Below are 20,665 nucleotides of genomic sequence, written 5' to 3' on the forward strand. Positions count from 1 at the left end.
GGGATATTACAAGAACTGTAGGGAATATATTAGTGTCAGGTGGAGTTTACGTTCATGTCCTGAACTCGGTATGTAGTGAACCTGTGCCTCTTCAAACTCCTCCTGAAGCTGTGGTTGTCAGGATATGGACGAAACAGGAAATAACTGTCTGCAATGTATATCTCCCTCCAGGTGGTGCAGTAATGGAAGATGTTAACACCCATAATCCCTTGTGGGGTAGCACCATGTTTACTGGGCATGGCAGAGATGTTGAAAATTTACTGTCCCAACTCGACTTCTGCCTCTTAGATTCTGGGGCCGCCATACATTTTAGTGTGGCTCATGGTAGTTACTTGGCCGTTGATTTATCAATTTGCAGCCCAGATGAGCACATAATGACCTGTGCGATAGTGACCACTTCTCCCATCTTCCTGTCACTCCCCTGGCATCAGGCCCACAGACGTCTACACAGATGGGCTTTGAACAAGGCAGACTGGGTAACCTTCACCTCTGCTGTCACCGTTGAATCTCCCCCACATGGTGACATCAATGTTGTGATTGAGCAGGTCACTACAACGGTAATTTCAGCAGTGGAAAATGCGGTCCTTTGTTCTCTAGGGTGCCCCTGGCGAAGACAGTTCCTTGGTGGTTGCCAGAAATCGCTGAGGCAATTTAAAGAGTGTCGGCGAGCTCTACAGTGACATAAGCAGGCACGCTTCCCTAGAGCACCTAACAGCCTTTAAGCGGCTCTGTGCTCTTGTTAACCTGCTTATAAAATGACGGAAACAGGAGTTTTGGGAGAGGTAGGTCCCGACCATTGGGTGCCGTGTCACCTTCCCAAGTCTGGACAAAGATCAGACGTCTTTTTGGGTACCAGACCTCAACAGGTGTCCCTGGCGTTAACATAAATGGTGTGCTCTCTACTGACACAAACACAATTGCCAAGCACTTGACTGAGCACTATGCTTGAACGTATGCATTGAAGAACTATCCCCCAATGTTTTCCACCCTCAAACGGCGGATGGAAAGTCCTCTCGTTTATTACACACCACATGAACCGTATAACACCCCAATTACAGAGTGCAAGCTCCTCAGCGCTCTTGCACATTGTCCCAACACAGCTCCTGGGCCAGATCGGATTCACAGTAAAATGATTAAACATTTCTTGTCTGACTGTAAGTGATATCTCCTCATCATCTTGAACCAGGTCTGGTGCGATGGCGTCTTTTCATCGCAGTGGTGGGAGAGAACCATCATTCCGGTACTAAAAACCGGTAAAAATCCACTTGATGTGGATAGCTATCGCCCCGTCAGCCTCACCAACGTTCTCTGTAAGCTGTTAGAACCTGTGGTGTATTGGCAGTTGGGTTGGGTCCTGGAGTCACGTGGCCTACTGGCTCCATGTCAGGGCGGCTTCCGCCAAGGTCGCTCTACCACTGCTAATCTTGTTTCCATTGAGTCTGCCATCCAAACAGCCTTTTCCAGACGCTAACATCTGTTTGCCGTCTTTTCTGACTTACGTGAAGCATACTACATGATCTGGTGACATATCCTTGCCACATTGTATGAGTGGGACCTCTGGGGCCTTCTCCCGATTTTTATCCAAAACTTCCTGTCGCTCCATACTTTCCGTGTCCAAGTTGGTGCCTCCAATAATCCCCCTGTATTCAGGAGAATGGCATTCTGGAGGGCTCCACATTGAGTGTCTCTCTATTTTTAGTCGCTATTAACGGCCTAGCAGCAGCTGTAGGGCTGTCAGTGTCCCCTTCCCTGTATGCGGATGACCTCTGCATTTCGTATTGCTCTGCTAGTACTGGTGTTGCTGAGTGGTGCCTACAGGGAGTCATTCACAAGGCACAGTCATGGGTTCTAGCCCATAGCTTCCAGTTTTCAGCTGCAGAGTCATGTGTCGTGCACTTCTGTCATCGCCGTACTGTTCATCCAGAACCTGAACTTCGTCTTAATGTCGATCCACTCACTGAAGTGGAGACATACCGATTCTTAGGACTGGTTTTCGATGACCGACTGACTTTGCTACCTCACCTTCATCAGCTTAAGCGGAAGTTCTGGTAGCACCTCAAGGTCCTCCACTGCCTGAGCAACACCAACTGGGGTGTAGGTCGCTCTACACTGCTGCATTTCAACAGAGCCCTTGTTCAATCCCACCTTGAGTATGGGAATCTGGTTTACGGTTTGGTGGCACCCTCAGCCTTGCGTTTACTAGACCCAGTGCACCGCTGTGGCATTCGCCCAGCATCCGGAGCATTTAGAACGAGTTCCGGAGCTCTGAAGTTCATTACACTGATGGCTTTGCCCATGTCCACAGAGGCCATATTTAACAGCATTCCTTGCCCACTGGCTGCAATGTATTCACTGCAGAGCTTGTGACCATTTCTCGTGAACCGTTCCTGTTCTGGTGAGTCATTTCTTATCTGTTCTGACTCCCTGAGCAGCTAACAAGCTATCGACCAGTGTTACCCTTGCCATCCTTTGGTAGCGAACATCCAAGAGTCCATCTCCGCCTTGGAATGGTCCAGTCATTCAGTGGTGTTTGTGTGGACCCGAGGACACGTCGGAATCCCAGGCAAAGGAGTTGCTATCAGGCTGGCCAAACAGGCTACGTGGAAATTGCTCCTGGAGATGGGCATCTCTGAAACTGAGCTGTGTTCTGTCTTAAGCCTCAAGGTTTTTCGGCTTTGGGAGCCGGAGTGGCATAAGTGTGCACAACAAACTGCATGTCATTAAGGAGACTGTGAATGTGTGGAAGTCTTCCCTGCAGGCTTCTCGCAGGGAATCAGTTGCCCTTTGTTGGCTCCACATTGGCAATATGTGGCTCACACATGGTTACCTCCTCTGTCGCGAGGACCCACCTCAGTGTCACTGTGGCTCTCAAATGACAGTCATCCACCTCTTGCTGGTTTGCCCACTTTTAGCCGCTCTGCGGCGGGCTTTTAACTTTTCCAGCACTCTACCTTTGGTGTTGGGCAATAATGCCTTAACAGCAGCTTTAGTTTTACATTGTAGCCGTGAGGGTGTCCTCCACCCTAGGGCTTTTAGAGTGGAGGTTTTAATATGTTACAGAGTGGCTGGCTTCTCCTTTTTTTACTCTCATTGTCGGACAGCCGTGGTAATCTGCTTTCTTGTTTTTAATCTCTTCTCCCTGTTTCTTGCGGTTCTCTGTGGTTTTATTGCCCTGTTTTGTCCGTTGTAGTGTTAGTTGACCTTCTGACATTCTTGTGGTTCTTCCTTTCTCCTGTTATTGTGCTGTAAGTCTTCTTTGTTTTCTTCTTTTCCTTGTGTATTGTTCTACACGGAACAAGGGACCGATGAGACCTCTCAATTTGGTCCCCCTCCCCCCTCTCTTTTAAACCAACCAACAAACCAACCTAGTGAAATATGCTTCTAAATCCTTACATTTGTCCTGTAGCCAATCCTGCTTAGCCATTTTGCAGTTCCTGTCAGTCTATTTTTTTTTTTTTTTTTTTTTTTTTTTTTTTTTTTTTTTTAAGCATTTGTATTCCCTTTCGTTTGCTTCATTTGCTACATTTTTATGTTTTCTCCTTTCATCAGTTAAATTCAAGATCTCTTGTCCTACCCAAGAATTTCTACTAGACTTTTTCTTTTGCCTATTTGCTCCTCTTCTGTCCTCACTATTACATCCCTTAAAGCCACCCTTTATCCTCTACTGTATTCCTTTCCCCTATTCTAGTCATCTGTTGCCTAATGCTCCCTATAAAACTCTCAACCTCTGGTTCTTTCCTGATTTTCAGGTCCCATCTCCTTAATTTCCTACATTATTGTGGTCAGAGTCCACATCTGCCTCTGGAAATGACTTGCACTTTAAAATCTGGTTCTGAAATCTGCGTCTTGTTATCAGTCTGAAAACATCTAGTGTCTACAGGTCTCTTCCATATGTACAACTTTCTTTCAAGATTCTTAAACAAAGTGTTAGTGATGATTAAATTATGCTTTGTGCAAAATTGTACCAGTCGGTTTCCTCTTGCATTCCTTACCCCCAGTCCATGTTCACCTACTATTTTTCCTTTTCTTCCATTTTCTACTATCTCATTCTGGTTCCTCAGTTAGTTGGCCTGTAACCTTGTATCACTGTTGTGAGTGTGGCCTTCGTGTCTATCCTGGCTATGATAATACTTTCACTATGTTGGTCATAGTAGCTTACCCACATTCCTATTTTCTTATTCATTATTAAACCCACTCCTGTATTACTTCTGTTTGACTGTATTTTATTCCTATTTCACTTCCTGTGTACTGGTAACAAATTTCTCTCTCTCGTGCACATGTACATACATATGCACGTGGCAGAACTCTTCTGACTGCTGATTGAAGGCAGTGGAAAAAGTATCCAGATAGTACATCAGTTTGCTCTGGCACATTCAGATTTTTGTTAGTGTTGAAATCAAAAGACACTAATGAATGGGTATCAGTGCTTGAAACATTATGCATTGCGTAAGATTTCTTTGTTTAAGTTTAAATTCACAGTCTTGCTAAGTTCAACTATCAACACCAATATTTATAATAGCCTAAGCAGAATATAAAAATATTAAACCGTCTCTTCTTTGCTTTGTATGTTGCAGGTGTTGTTTGCTAGAAATGGGTTGAGGCTGTCTCCACAGATTCGTCAGTGCCAGAGGTCTCTATCAGATGGTGTGGAGGCAGTCTCAAAACCAACCTCTCTTTATGATTTCACAGATGAGGAACAAATGATGAAGGAAACAGGTTAGTTTTTCTAATAAACTATTGTCTTAATTTATGTCTATAAGAAAGCAAGAAAACATAACTTTCTTAAATTCTAAGATCAATATGCCACTACCTGCTTGCCTATGCAATGTGTATCTAAGAATTGTTTAGTTATGAAACTCTATTTGAGAAGGTTGAAGATTGGTGGTGTAGCTTGATGGAATTATTGATAGCACCAGCAAAGATATTCGTCAAGAGGCAGAGCCAATGGTGGTGTTTGCATTTCTGTGGTGTTTGTCAGCTGAAATTTCCCATAAAGTGTGGCTATATTTCCTAAGTCAATGCCATGGCAACTGTGACAGCTTTTGCAGAAATAGATGTAGTGACCATATCTAGGGATTTGAGGGTGGTTTTTAACACAGAAGTCACATGTTGGTGTTGTCAGCATATTCGGTGCAACTATAGGGAACCCCAATGTGGAAGGTGTAAGAAGACTGGAAGCTCAGAGTGGGGATATCAACACAGGTTTCCACAGGAACGAAGTAGATTGACAGAGGATGGGATTCACACCCGGACAGTAAACATAAGCAGGAACACTGTGGCCTGTGCAGCAGCCCCCGTAGGGTGGTGTAGTGCAGTGCTGGAGATCTGTGTGTGGAATTAGTAGCGGATGGACTTTGTAGGAGGAAGGCTATGTAAGTTTTTTATTGGATACAGGATCACAGATATCTTTGGCTAGTCTGGGTGTATTTGGGATAAGAAATTTGAACCCCACCTCATTGTAAACTGAGTGGCATAGGTGGGATAATGTTCATTCATTAATTTTGGTGTTAATTAACTTCTGGACTCGTGTGGAAGTAGTTCCTCAAGTTGCAACAGCTATGATGTCACACCAGGACTGGATTTTCTCTGTAAACATCACACTCAAGTCGATCTGGAATGGCGCCTGGGTGGTATGCAACTCTGTTTAGGTACTACTGCTCAAATACTGAAATGCCACAAGGCATACCCGAACATCAAGGAAGCCACCAAAATGGCATGCATGGTCCCTTAGAATTGACTTGCAGGGTGTTTTGTGTGCCATAGTTGATCATATGTGTAAGAGGTTGACAGAAGCTGGTTAGTGTCCATCAGCATAGATAATTTTGGTTCAGTGGAAGTAGAGCTATGACGAGATGCACTGATGGCCAAACTATTAGAGGTACCAGAGGAAGAAGAGGTAGATAGGGATATGAATACAGAACAGTATAAGGCAAGACAATCTTTGTCTAGCCACACTGTGGAGAAAAGTATCACATTTAGAAGGAAGAGATGGATAAGTTGTTAGATGAATATGGGGAATTGTTTAATTCTTTCGAACTAGTGCCAGGAAGTCTATAATGTAGCATAAGATTCCCTCTGAGAGTGCAAAAGAATCCGTACAGAGTTCCATATTACCTTCAACTGGTTATGGAAGAATTTATAAACCAAACTATGTAGTGGGATGATAGAAGAAAGTACCAGACCTTTAGGAGTGCCAGTAGGAATTGTATCTAAGAAAAGCTCAGGTGGGAGTAAGGCATACCAGTTTTGTTGTGACTGTTGGCATTTTAATCAATGTACAGTAACAGATGCATACCCAAAGCTGCAAAAGCTTGATATAAAGTGGGGCAATGTCGTTGTTCTAAAACTGAAAACCATACAACAATTTTTCTGTTAAACTTTATTGCAAATTATTTGACTTGTCCTATATCATTATGTACCCTCGTACAGGGTATGATTCACAGGACCAATAAATATAAAACTGCTGGTGGACACACAAGCAGAACACGAAGCAGGATGTGAAAAACTGTGTGCCTTGTACACAAATAACTGATCATAGCCAACAGCAGAGTCGTGCAACTGTTTCAAATAATTGGTATGAATATTCTTTGACCCATCACACAAATACCAATGGGGAATAGGCATGTTTTAACCATTATTCATCACTTTTTGCAGTATGTATCTGATTGCTGTGGCAAATTGACTAGTGGAGACATTAGTGCAGGTAATGGTTAACCACTGAATCTTGAATTTTGGCATTCTGGAAACTATGGTAACTGATCAGAATACTAATTTTATGTCTTTATGAAGCATTTATGTTGGCTCTTAATGGATTCAGAAGTTGAGGACAAGGGCACTGCATCCACAAGTCAATGAGAGAACAGAGCGAGTGTACAGGACAAAACGGAATGTTAAGTGATTATGTGAACAGTCGCCATAGTGACTGGGACATTCTACTGCCATATGTTGAGCAGCTTACAACTCGAACATGCATCAGATTATGGGATTGTCGCCCTGTGATGATATCTGTGGTTTGAAGATGCCTCCTCCCCCAGAGTTATGTAAACTGACCCTGGGTGAGGATGTTTCAGCTATCCAGACTTTTCCATTGTTTTAAGGGGCACATGGCAGCAGATGCGGAACGCAATTCCAAAGCCCTAGAGAGGCAAGAAGGTGCACAGAAAGGGAAAACCAAGCTGCCTTCACGCCTCGCAGTGGGCGATTTTAACCAGCCCATGTTTTGAAAAGTAAAACGAAGAAATTCATTATGTGATACTAGGGTTTCAATCACACGATTGAAGTGATGTCCCTGGTCAGTGTTAAGAGTAAAGCTCCTGCAGTTCATCCATTTGAAGTTCTGCCTCAGTTGCTGTCAGCTCTTGCCAAAGGTAGAATGAAGTGGTAAGGTGTGAAATGAGCAAATTTCCACTGTGGTTACATCTACCTACCTGCACACCCCAAGGTCACAAGACATTCTAACTGAGGATGCCCCTAATGTGTAAAGAGTGCTGGTTTTAGTGCTACATAATCCACTGCTACGGTACTGAGCTGAACGAATCACAGTATGCCCTATTAAGTTGTTGTACCATTTAATGGTCGTTGTGAGCTCATCATGTAAGTGCTCATTGCCATAATTCCACTGCTGGCTGTAATCAGCTAGTGCAGCAATTACCAAAACCCAGGATGCTTTGGCAGCATTGTAACAAGTGGAGTACCTGACACGGGCATGGACATGTCAACAAGCCTGCCGTGATGCGTATAAATAGTGGCCATCCACAGACAAGTGGTGTAGGATAGTGATTGCACCAGGTTGTCTTTGCTCATTCGTCATACACTGGAGCTGCTCTCCCTCTCTGTTCGCCATCCTATGGGACCACTTACTTGGGATGGGTCGAGCTAAGGCCCTATGTCACCAGCCGTTGGACATTTTCAGACGTGAGGCCCAGGTTCATACCCAGATGTCACCACTGCCAATGCATGCCATGGCAGACCACCAACCTTCATTTCTATTGTCGTAGCTAGGCCAGAGTGTCGCACCAGCACATGATGCAGCTGCACTTCCACCACCCAGGAATGCCGATCAGGCAAGGTCCCACACTTCTGTGCCATGCTTGGAACAGCAGCCACTGGCATCTTTGACAGTGCATTGACCAAGGAAGACTATGGGTTCAAAACCCACCACCCAGCCTGCCGGATGCAGGCACAAGGCTTCTGTACTAAACTTTTTATTGTAAATCGGTGAATGAATAAATCAGCTGTCTCCAAGCTGTACGTGATGGGAAATGCCCACACCTGCCCACTACAGAATCTGATACCCTACAATAATTTTGGAGAACATTAAACTGACCCCAGAATACTTGTGATATGGCGATGACTTTTCCCAGGAAATAGACAGTTTTACATCACATTTTATGCTTTTAAATAACATAATATAAAGAACTTGACCCAAAACTATGCATGCATCTTTTTGTCTGTAGAAACTAAAAGACTAATGCTTTCCTCTTTTCTTGCAGTGGCACGGCTTGCAGCTGAAAAGATAGCACCTCTTGTCAAGAAGATGGATGAAGAACATAAAATAGACCAAAGTGTGCTGGATGCTCTCTTCGAAAATGGGGTTAGTTGCAATTTAAAATTTTTAACTGTTATTTGGTAATGAAAAGTGTTGGGAGCTGGTCTTGCAGAATCACAGTAGAGTCTCTATCACCTAGAAACACAGGAAACAAGTTAGATAGTGAGGAGTGACCCTGTGGCTCAGAGGCCGGTTGCAAATAGCATTACTGTACACTTCTACACCAGCATTAAATCAGTAACTATCCTTCAGATGAGTGGTTCGCAACCTGGGTGTAATTACCCCCTAAGGGGTGAAATCAAAATCAAATTTTCTGAGGGGTAAAAACATAATAGTGCAATTATATTTCAGTCACGAAGCTATACAATCTGTAAAGACTTACTTGTGTGTGTGTGTGTGTGTGTGTGTGTGTGTGTGTGTGTGTGTGTGTGTGTGTGTGTGTGTGTGTGGTGTTTTTTTTTAAACAAAGGCCTTGTTGGCCAAAAGCTTATTTTGTGACATCCTTTTTATTGTGCCTATTTGCCACTCAGGATCTCCACTATATTATGACTTTCTGAACATTTTCCACACAGTCGACATACTAAACACACACTTTGTACTATACATCACATTCACATAAATATGTTATTAAAATGCCTTTTCAGAGCTGTTGGTAGTTCCCAGAATAGACCAGAAATTGCTTTATTATGCACTTCACGACAATAAAAGAACTAATTGAGAGCTCAAGAGTAACTGTGCTGAGATATCAAGAGCCATGGGATAGTGATATGCACACACAATACATATGATCGTACACCTGAACAAGGTGTAAAAGGGCAGTGTATTGGCGGAGCTATCGTTTGTACTTGGGTGATTAAAGCGGAAAGGTGTCCGACATGATTATGGTCACATGACAGGAATTTGAATATGGAATGGTAGTTAGTGTGAGAGGCATGGATCATCCCATTTCGGAAATCTTTAGGGAATTCAGTACTCGGAGATCCATAGTGTCAAGAGTGTGGCGAGAATATCAAATTTCAGGCATTCCCTCTCATCACAGACAACACAGTAGCCGATGGCCTTCACTTAATGACCAAGAATATAGAGGCATTTGCATAGAGTTGTCAGTGCCAACAGAAAAGCAACACTGCATGAAACAACCACAGAAATCAATGTGGGACGCACAATGAACATATTCATTTGGACAGTGCAGCAAAATTTGTTGTTAATGGGCTGTGGCAGCAGATGACAGAGGCAAGTGCTTCTGCTAACATCATGACATCGCCTGCAGCGCTTCTCCTTGGCTTGTGACCATAGATGACTGACCGGCTCAGATGAGCCCTGATTTCGGTTGGTAAGAGCTGATGGTAGAGTTTGAGTTTGTTGCAGACATCACAAAGCCATGGACACAAGTTGTCAAAAAAAGCACTGTGCAAGCTGGTGGTGACTCCATAACGGTGTGGGCTGTGTTTACACTGGAATGGATTGGTTCCTCTGGTCCAACTGAACTGATGTGAACATGTTCCCAAACAATGATGGAATTTTTATGGATGACAATGCACCCTCTCACCAGGCCACAAATGTTCATGATTGTTTTGAAGTACATTCTGGACAGTTTGAGCGGATGATTTGGCCATCTACATTGGTGTACGTGAATCCCATTGAACATTTATGGGACATAATCAGCAGGTCAGTGGGTGCACAGAATCTTGCCCATGCAAAACTTTGCACAGTTATGGATGGTTGTAGAGGCAATATGGCTGAATATTTCTGTAGGTGACTTCAGACTTGTTGGGTCCATACCACGTTGAGTAGCTGCACTGCCTTAGTGTATGTAAGACTACCACACTGCAGTAGCACCTGCATGTCCTCAGAAAGGTTGGGAACCACTGCTTTAGATCAATGCAAAGCAATCATCCACCAAATTGCTAATGCCATAAGGTTATTGAGAGAGTATGAAGAATTCAGTCACACATTACAAAGTTGGTTAGCATTCCTGCCTGTAGTAATTGGGGCCCAGGTTGAATTGCTGCTCATGTCTTTCTTGACTCAGGGACTGGGTTTCATCACAAATCACATCAAATCTCGTAATTATTTTTGATAAATTGTTACTATACAATGGAATTCTAGCATTTTCAAAGACAAAAAGCCGACTTTTCCAAGTGGAAAAAATTCTCTTTAGTAAGGAATATTTTTACCTGAACCTCCCCCCCCCCCCCTCCCCCCTACTCTCGAAGACAAATTGAAATGTGGCACTCTTGTTAAGTCAGTTTTTCCAATATGCTACTATAACTGAAATGTTACCTTCCAATCTAACATATGCCCTGGTTTATGCTACAGGGATTTCATATTCATTGGCTTCCTCAACTTACAACCAAATACTGTAGTGACATTTCAGCCTAACCCATATCTTAGGCTATGCAACTGATCAAGTTTCACCACAGCCTGCTTTCCAACAAATGTGCAAAACGAGAGAGAGAGAGAGAGAGAGAGAGAGAGAGAGAGAGAGAGAGAGAGAGAGAGAGAGAGAGAGAATAAAAGAATTGATGTCCTGTTCTACGTCATGTTAGCACTTGTATTACATCATTCGGAACCCCTCTTTTGTGATGATAATATATCGGATCTAATGGTAACAAATAGACCTGACCTCTTTGAGGACGTCCACTTCAAAACTGGTATGTGACCATGACACTGTTGTGGCAACAATGATTACCAAAGTACTAAGGTCAACAAAAACAAGCAAAAAGAGATGTATGTTCAGTAAATCAGGTAAAAAAACTCAGTAGTTCCATATCTCAGTGAGGAACATGAAACTTTCCTCCCAGGGTAGGGGCATGATGGCTCAAGTTTGAAAGAATAGCTGCACTGATAGATATGTACCCAGAAGACAAGTTCCTAATGGTAGGGAACCCTATGGTATAGTCACTGTAAAGAAACCTCTAAGGAAACAAAGATTACTGAATAATAGATGTAAAACAAAGCATAGGGCTTTACATGGAGATATGCTGAATGAAATTTGTTTGACTTGTCAGGGTAGCGATGCATGATGCCTTCAGTGTCTACCATAGCAGAATACTGTCAAATGATCCTTCACAAAAACCAATGAAATTCTGATCATAGATAAAAGCTGTTAGTGGCACCAACGTTAGTCGTTCTCTAGCAAATGGGGCAGTAACTGAAATTTAGGGTAGCAAAGCAAAAGCTGAAATGCTTAACTCTGTTTTCACATTTCTTTTTACCCAGGAGATTTTCCCCCAATTTAATTCTTGTACCACTGAAAAGATGAGTGAAATAAGTATTAATGTCAGTTGTGCCAAGAAAAAGCTGAAATCGTTAAAATTTAAAGGAGCTCTAAGGCCTGACGGAATCCCCATCTGATGCTGTACTGAATTTTCAGCTGAGTTAACCCCTCTTCTAACTATAATCTATCGTAGATCCCTTAACAAAAAACCATTCCCAGTTCTTGGGGAAAAAAAAGTGCACGTCACACTCGTCTTCAAGAAGGGTGGTAGAAGTGATCCACGAAAGTACCATCCAATATCCTTGATAAATTGAATCTTACAACATATTCTGAGCTCAAACATAATGAGATATCTTGAACAGAATGACCTCTTCAGTGCCAGCCAGCATGGTTTTCGAAAATGTTTATCATGTGAAACACAACTTGCACTTTTCTCACGACATACTGATAGCTTTGGATCAAGGTTGTCATATAAATTCTTGATTTCTGAAAAGCATTTGACTCAGTACACCCTTGCTTATTGTCAAACATTCAATCATATGGGGTATAAAGTGTAATTTTTGATTTGATTGAGGACATTTTGGTAGAGAGGACACAGTATGTTGTCTTGGATGGAGAGTCACCATCAGATGCAGAAGTAACTCCAGGTGTGCCCCAGGGAAATGTGTTGGGACCCTTGCTGTTCATGTTGTATATTAATGACCTCGTAGACTTGTTAATAGTAACTTCAGACTTTTTGCAGATGATGAAGTTGTCTGTAATGAAGTACTGCCTGAAAGAAGCTGCACAAATATTCAGTCAGATCTTGACAAGATTTCAGCTTGGTGCAGAGATTGGCAACTTGTTCTAAATGTTCCAAAATGTAAAATTGTGCACTTCACAAAACAAAAACACATAGTATCCTATGCCTATAATATCAGTGAGTCATAGTTCGAATCAATCAACTCGTACAAACACCTGGGTGTAATACTTTGTAGGGATAGGCTTAGTTGTTGGTAAAGCAAATGGTGGACTTCAGTTTATAGATAGACTACTGGGGAAGTGCAGTCAGTCTACAAAGAAGATAGCTTACAAATTATTCGTGCAATCCATTCTAGAATATTGCTAAAGTGTGTTGAACCCATACCAAATAGGACTAACAGGGGATGTTGAACATATACAGAGGACAGCACAAATGGTCATAGGTGTGTTTGATCCATGGGAGAGCACCACAGATATACTGAAGAAACTGAACTGGCAGACTGTTTAAGATAGATGTAAACCTTTTCAAAAAAGTCTTCCAACATAGTTTCAAGAACTGGCTTTAAATGATAACTCTAGGAATATACAACCACCACTGCATATTGTTCACATAGGGATCGTGAGGACAAAATTAGAATAATTACAGCATGCACAGAGCCAGCCAGCCAACCATTCTTGCCGTGCTCCATAAGTGACTGAAAAGGAAAGAAACCATAATAACTGGTACAACGGAATGTACCCATTGCCATGCACTTCGTGGTGGTTTGCAGAATACAGATGTAGACGTAGATGTAGATAACGTAATGGAATGACCCACATCTGGTACCCGTAGGTTCAGCTGACCCATAATTTTCCTTCTTTGTGAACATCACTTCAAATGTAAAATGAAACTGTGAATAACAACTCACCACTATTGTTTAAGTTAGGAGAAAAGACTGAAGAAAGATGAGCATACTTTATAGCATTTGTAGATTTACAGAAAGGTATGAAAATGTTTACTGGAAAACGTTTTGAAGGATCGGGGACAAAATATAGGTGAAAGGTTATCTATAATGAGTACGGAAACCTGACTGCAGTTATGAGAGCTGCAGGACATGAAAGGGAAACAGTGATACAGAAGAGAGTGAGATAGGAGTGTAGTGTATCCCTGATGTTATTCAATGTGTATGTTGAACAAGCATTAAAGGAAATCGAGGAGTTTGCAAGTGACTGGAAGAGCAGTTTAGAGAAATGGATAGTGTCATGAAACGAGATTATGAGATGAACTTAAACAAGGGTGATAGAATGTATACAAATGAAATCGGGGAGTACAAAGGGAATTAAATTAGGAAAGGAGACACTAAAAGTGGTAGATGAGTTTTGCTGGGCTGCAAAATAACTGACAATGTCCAAAGTGGGGAGGATATAAATGCAGAATAACAATAGCAAGGTAAGCATTTATTAAAAAGAGTTTTGTCGACATCAAATATAAATTTAAGTGCTAGGAAATCATCCTTGAGAGTAGTTGACTCAAATGTAATCTTATTTGAAAGTTGAATGTGGACAATAAACAGTGCAGGCAAGAAGAGAATAAAAGCTTCAAAGAGTGGTTTCACAGAAGAAGATTAGTAGGGTAGATTAGATAACTATTAAAGATATACTGATCAAATCATGGAGGGAAAAATGTATTGAACCACAACACCAAAAAGGGGATTAATTGATACGACATTTCACGAGGCATCAAGAAATCGCCAATTTGATAACAGGAGGAAATGTGAAAGTTGTTAATGTAATGCTTGTCACACTAGCGTATATGCCTCATGGATAATATTGCAGTGGTTCACGAGCCAAACCATAACAAAACTAACATGAAAATTAGAAATAAATGCACTTCAATTACCCCAGAGTACAGATAAAAGTCCCACAGATTGATTGCTATTGGCTAGTTCTTCATGTGGTACACTGCCCCTCGTTACTGGATATGAAACCATCTCCTTCCTTCTTATGTGTATGTTACTCAAGGAACTGACTAAATTAATTGTAATTTGAGACTCAGAGCTAGAATTCTTCTCTTGTACCAGCCCCTATCCCTTTCCATGGCCTCCTGCTCTTGTTCTTGCCTTTACAAATGAGTGTAATTATTGGGCATATGACGAGAGAGAAATAAATTACTCATTATATCTATAATAAATATGTGAAAATTTGAAAAAAATTCCCTTCATTGTTGACTTTTTTTCCAGCTAATGGGAATGGAAATAGAAAGCGAATATGGTGGATCAGGACTGTCCTTCTTTGCAACTATGCTGGCAGTGGAAGAATTGGCAAAAGTTGACCCTTCTGTGTCTGCCTTGGTTGACATACATAACACATTGGTTAATTCACTTATAAAGAAAATTGGCACAAAGGAGCAGAAGGAGAAGTACTTACCACGGCTGGCACAAAACACGGTATAGTATAGCATCAACAGACATTTGTTATCAATATATTATACCTGATGCTGTATCCTGGGAGAAAAAAGGAAAAAAAGTGGTGTCCTTTATAGGATTATTTTGATTTAGTGCAGTAGAGTAACAATTGCAAAACAAATTGCTAAAATTGGATTTTTTTAATTTTGTTATTTTATTTTTTTACGTATTTTGATTGTTTACTTTGTTGAATATGACACATCATACCCGCATTATAAGGATGGAAGGAATATTAAGTTTGAACATGCCGTTGGCAAGTTCATTATCTTTAGAAATGTATTAAAAACTTGGGTTGAATGAGATCAGGATGAAATAAACTATAACCTTTTTGAGGCAACCATCTGAGGATTAGGCATAAGTGTTTTAGCATGCAAATGTGGAGGGTTGAGTAGAGAGATCAACACTCCTCTTGCGTACAAATCCAGTGCCTTACTCAGTGCCAGGTTTTTTCATCCTATGCTGGACATGTATTAACATGGCTCCTTCCGACACACCATACACAGTGGGCTATTATGCATTTGCAGCTTTAGAGTCCAAAAATTCAGATCTGGTATTTAAGGCCAGGGGGCTTCATAACATTTTGTAGATATAGTTCCCCTTAAAAAAATATGCCTGTGCATTAATCTTTACTTCTGAACTCTTTCCAAGAAAGAAAATTTGTGAAACATCTTCTAAAGAATATGATTAGCCTCCTATCCAATATTTTAACCTAATGTTGCAAGTAACAGCAGAGAGTACTAAGACATCTCTCGTTACTTATTCAACTTAACCAGTTAGTGATTTTATTATGAATTTCCTAGCTTCAACCAATGTGGACTAAAAAAAATTATCCCACAAGCTCCCTGTATGAATTATGCATTTTAACCGTGCGGCCTACCAGCACATTATTTTAATAGTCTTGTCAGTGTAGTGCCCAAACTACTGAAATAAATTGGGACACTTGTAGAGTAAAATAATCATTAACATTTTCTTAAATATAAATGCAAAAGCAAATCGGCTATTTTGCAGCATAAACAGAATCCATACAAATTGTTGGTTGTAGCTGTAGCAATGTTTACACCTTAGCAAAGCTAATTTATTAAAATGGCTGGTATCTTAATACTCTCAATAAATGGAATAGATAGTGTCACAACCATCTTCAGCTTTTGTAATTAGACAGTCCAAAAGTAAATATTGTCAATGTACAGTGTCACAACCAGTGAACATACGAACTTATAACAAGTTTGTTTGCGTGGCCATCTTCCGCAGCAAGCATATAAATACTTGTTTTGTAAATTAAACTGCCTTTTGCTGCTGCTATTTAGTTTATTTCTCGTATTTATATGCTTGCTGCGGAAGAAGGCCACGCAAACAAACTTGTTATTCACGCCATGCCAGGCATTTCCAGGTGGCCTATACCAAAAATTCAGAAGACTTCATCTGAACATCCATAAAACCGTACTACATATAAAATTCAACAACATATGCAAATGTAACGATCTTGTACCTAAATATATCAGTGTAAAGATTAAAAACAGTTCACCCAGCGCTCAAAAAGCAATGCATGCTGCGCAGAAAGTATGGTTACTACTTTTTTAAAAAAAAAATCGCGACGTGAACTTCTTAATAATCTAAAACTAAACAAAAATGTATCTTTGTCGATTCCACTGATGATGCCTTAAAACAAGAAAAGGTGAAACGCGTATGGGAGAAATAAACTAAATAGCAGCAGCAAAAGGCAGTTTAATTTACAAAACAAGTATATACGAACTTATACTGGCAAATGGGCATCATATTCATGGTTTAGTCAATGTCAGTCGGTTTTGTACTGCAGAAAATAATGTATTTCGAGAAGGTTGCAGACGTCTACCCTCCATGGCGTCTGTGATGTGAGCTGATAAGCCGCTCTTCTGTGTCTTTCTACCAAACTATGTCTGCTTGGATGGCAATGGTATGGACAGTTAAGATGCATGGAATGAGATGTGGAAGAAGTAGAAAATTGTGGGAGACACTTTGTTTCATTTGCTGAGACCTCTCCCACTTGGGAGGTCCTTCCACTAACTACACCACTGCAGGTGTAGCTCTCAACTTAATGTAAACACACAAACCTCTATATCTGCAGTCTTTATAAATGGTAATAGTGATCACTGATTTGTTTTAGAGCCTTGGGAGTCATACTCGATAGACCAACAGTAGCCTCTTTAAGGATATCAAAATAGAAAAAAGAGAGCAATGCATAGGTTTGGTACAAAAAAAAAAAAAAATCGGAAATAGCTATTGCAATTGTTCAGAAACTGGTCCACAGTGGCCAGAACCAGTGCTTATGTGTACGTGCTCTGTATTTCGGGAGAAAGCCTTTTAGTGGAAAGCTTAACTGTACAGCAATGGTTTCTTTGTGCGTGTCTGTGACTCAACATATCCTTTATACGAGGTTCAGTCCATGCTGGACTGATGTGTTACAAAGTGTGCACATGATTGAAAAATGAAATCATAATAACAATAATTAAATGTTTACCAAATACTGTTGCAAGATTAGGGAATGCAAAAGATATAAAAGAAAGAAATGAGATTAATGAAGAATCAGAGGTTGACCATAAAGTCTTTGGAATAAAAAGGAAAAAAAAACCTTGAAAGTTTGGAGAAAACAATAAAGCCATGGAAAGGGCATCGAAAATGTAGTTGGAGGTCCGTCTTAGATATTTACAAACTTGTACAATTGTAAATTGTAAAGGACGAGAGTGACAGACAAAGAACAACATTGAACTTCCTATTGTTTCGTATGAATTAAGTAAGTATTTACATGAGAACATAAAACGTATCTTCAACTATAGGCATTTTTAGCTTTGCCTTTGTGGGGAATCTACTATGTTTTTTCTTGCTTTGTTTTCTATGTATCTGGGTTCATTCACTGATTGTCTGAAATTGTGTCCTATGTATGTTATATACACTCCTGGAAATTGAAATAAGAACACCGTGAATTTATTGTCCCAGGAAGGGGAAACTTTATTGACACATTCCTGGGTCAGCTATATCACATGATCACACGGACAGAACCACAGGCACATAGACACAGGCAACAGAGCATGCACAATGTCAGCACTAGTACAGTGTATATCCACCTTTCGCAGCAATGCAGGCTGCTATTCTCCCATGGAGACGATCGTAGAGATGCTGGATGTAGTCCTGTGGAACGGCTTGCCATGCCATTTCCACCTGGCACCTCAGTTGGACCAGCGTTCGTGCTGGACGTGCAGACCCCGTGAGACGACGCTTCATCCAGTCCCAAACATGCTCAATGGGGGACAGATCCGGAGATCTTGCTGGCCAGGGTAGTTGACTTACACCTTCTAGAGCACGTTGTGTGGCATGGGATACATACGGACGTGCAGTGTCCTGTTGGAACAGCAAGTTCCCTTGCCGGTCTAGGAATGGTAGAACGATGGGTTCGATGACGGTTTGGATGTACCGTGCACTATTCAGTGTCCCCTCGACTATCACCAGAGGTGTACGGCCAGTGTAAGAGATCGCTCCCCCACACCATGATGCCGGGTGTTGGCCTTGTGTGCCTAGGTCGTATGCAGTCCTGATTGTGGCGCTCACCTGCACGGCGCCAAACACGCATACGACCATCATTGGCACCAAGGCAGAAGCGACTCTCATCTCTGAAGACGTGTCGTCCCTCCATTCACGCCTGTCGCGACACCACTGGAGGCGGGCTGCACGATGTTGGGGCGTGAGCGGAAGACGGCCTAACGGTGTGCGGGACCGTAGCCCAGTGTCTATGGAGACGGTTGCGAATGGTCCTCGCCGATACCCCAGGAGCAACAGTGTCCCTAATTTGCTGGGAAGTGGCGGTGCGGTCCCCTATGGCACTGCGTAGGATCCTACGGTCTTGGCGTGCATCCGTGCGTCGCTGCGGTCCGGTCCCAGGTCGACGGGCACGTGCACCTTCCGCCGACCACTGGCGACAACATCGATGTACTGTGGAGACCTCACGCCCCACGTGTTGAGCAATTCGGCGGTACTACCACCCGGCCTCCCGCATGCCCACTATACGCCCTCGCTCAAAGTCCGTCAACCGCACATACGGTTCACGTCCACGCTGTCGCGGCATGCTAGCAGTGTTAAAGACTGCGATGGAGCTCCGTATGCCACGGCAAACTGGCTGACACTGACGGCGGCGGTGCACAAATGCTGCGCAGCTAGCGCCATTCGACGGCCAACACTGCGGTTCCTGGTGTGTCCGCTGTGCCGTGCGTGTGATCATTGCTTGTACAGCCCTCTCGCAGTGTCCGGAGCAAGTATGGTGGGTCTGACACACCGGTGTCAATGTGTTCTTTTTTCCATTTCCAGGAGTGTAGTTTGCCCATAACATTTAAGAAGTACTCTGTGACTGCTGATTTGTTATAGTTATGTATTACTGCTGATATTATAGTAATAAACTGCAGCCATAGGCCGAGTGACCACCAGTATAAGTGATCCCCTCCGCCTGTACCAAGTGCCAACAGCCTCTTTGGAGGGTGGATGAGCGGGTATAGGTACAGGGCACTCTCCTGCTCCTGGGATTGGAAACTGTCCCTAAAGGCATGTGAGCCACTAGAAGGCCAACGGCGTAGGATGGAGAAGGAAATGGGAAATCACTCCATTAAAGATTCTGGATCTCTGGAAGAGGACAGCTCGAGGAATTAAATCAGGAAAACACAACAAAGAGAGAAGAATTGGTACCTAGAATATGATAACCTTACTCCAGATTGGGAGATTACAGAAGTTGATAGTGGAGATCGAAAAATTAAATTCAGACATATTAGGTTTAGCAGAAATGAGGTAGCCACTACCTGGAGACCTCAGGAATGAAAATGAAAAGAGTAATCCATTCTGATACAGCAGACAGTAGAGGAGGAGTGGGCATAATCATACATAAGACACTGGGAAACAGAATAAAGGGATTTTTGCAAATACAATGAATAATTGTAGTAAGAATTGAAACTATGCCAAAGGAAAATGTGACAGTTAAAGCCTATGTGCCAGCAACAGAAGAGGAAGAGGAAGTGGTGGAAAAAATGTTATGAGGAGCTAAGTAGTTGTTAGAGAAAATAAAGGGCAAAGAAAACTATTTTACGTGAAGATTGTAATGTAGCAGTAGGAGGAGGAACAGAAGGAAATACACTTGGTAAATACGAATTGGGATAAATAAATGAAGAGGAGAGTGATTTGTAGAGTTATGCATACGACATAATATGAAAATTCCAGCATCGTCCAAGGAGGAGATATGCATGGACAGCCCCAGCAGATGTCCGAAGGGCACAAATAGACTACATACTGGCAACAGAAAGATTCAAGAATCAGGTGAAGGACAGCAGAATGTACGCTGAAGCTGATGTGAGCAGCTATCGCAAACTAGTTATAATGCACTGTGAACTAAAGTTCAAAAGATTAAAGGTGGAAAAAGAGAAAGCTGGCAGATATCTAAGTTAAAAGATGAGTCTACCCAAAATCAGTACATGACACAAACAAACAGCGCCAGTGAGGATACTAGATAACACAAGAGGGTAGAACAGAAACGGATTACAATAAAGAAATTCATTTTCAACTCGTCAGAAGTGTTATTAGGAAATAACAAACAGGAGACTAGGAAAGAATGGGTAAGTCAGGAAGTCGTAAATATGATAAAAGGAAAGAAGACAGTATGAAAACCCAGAGGATGGAGAAGTAATGAACAAGACCTTAAGGAAC

The 20,665-nt window shown here is 41.9% G+C and overlaps 1 protein-coding gene across 1 annotated transcript in view; it reads left to right on the forward strand.

Annotated features, from left to right (window-relative positions):
- LOC126275659 (short/branched chain specific acyl-CoA dehydrogenase, mitochondrial) overlaps positions 1-20,665 on the forward strand; it is a 55,961-nt gene that overhangs the window by 12,327 nt on the left and 22,969 nt on the right. The window contains exons 2-4 of the mRNA XM_049977216.1: positions 4,575-4,716; positions 8,493-8,593; positions 14,729-14,935. Of these exons, the coding sequence (XP_049833173.1) occupies positions 4,575-4,716; positions 8,493-8,593; positions 14,729-14,935 (450 nt within the window). The remainder of the gene's footprint in view (positions 1-4,574; positions 4,717-8,492; positions 8,594-14,728; positions 14,936-20,665) is intronic.

This window comes from Schistocerca gregaria, chromosome 1, assembly GCF_023897955.1.
Source record: "Schistocerca gregaria isolate iqSchGreg1 chromosome 1, iqSchGreg1.2, whole genome shotgun sequence".
Taxonomy (NCBI): domain Eukaryota; kingdom Metazoa; phylum Arthropoda; class Insecta; order Orthoptera; family Acrididae; genus Schistocerca; species Schistocerca gregaria.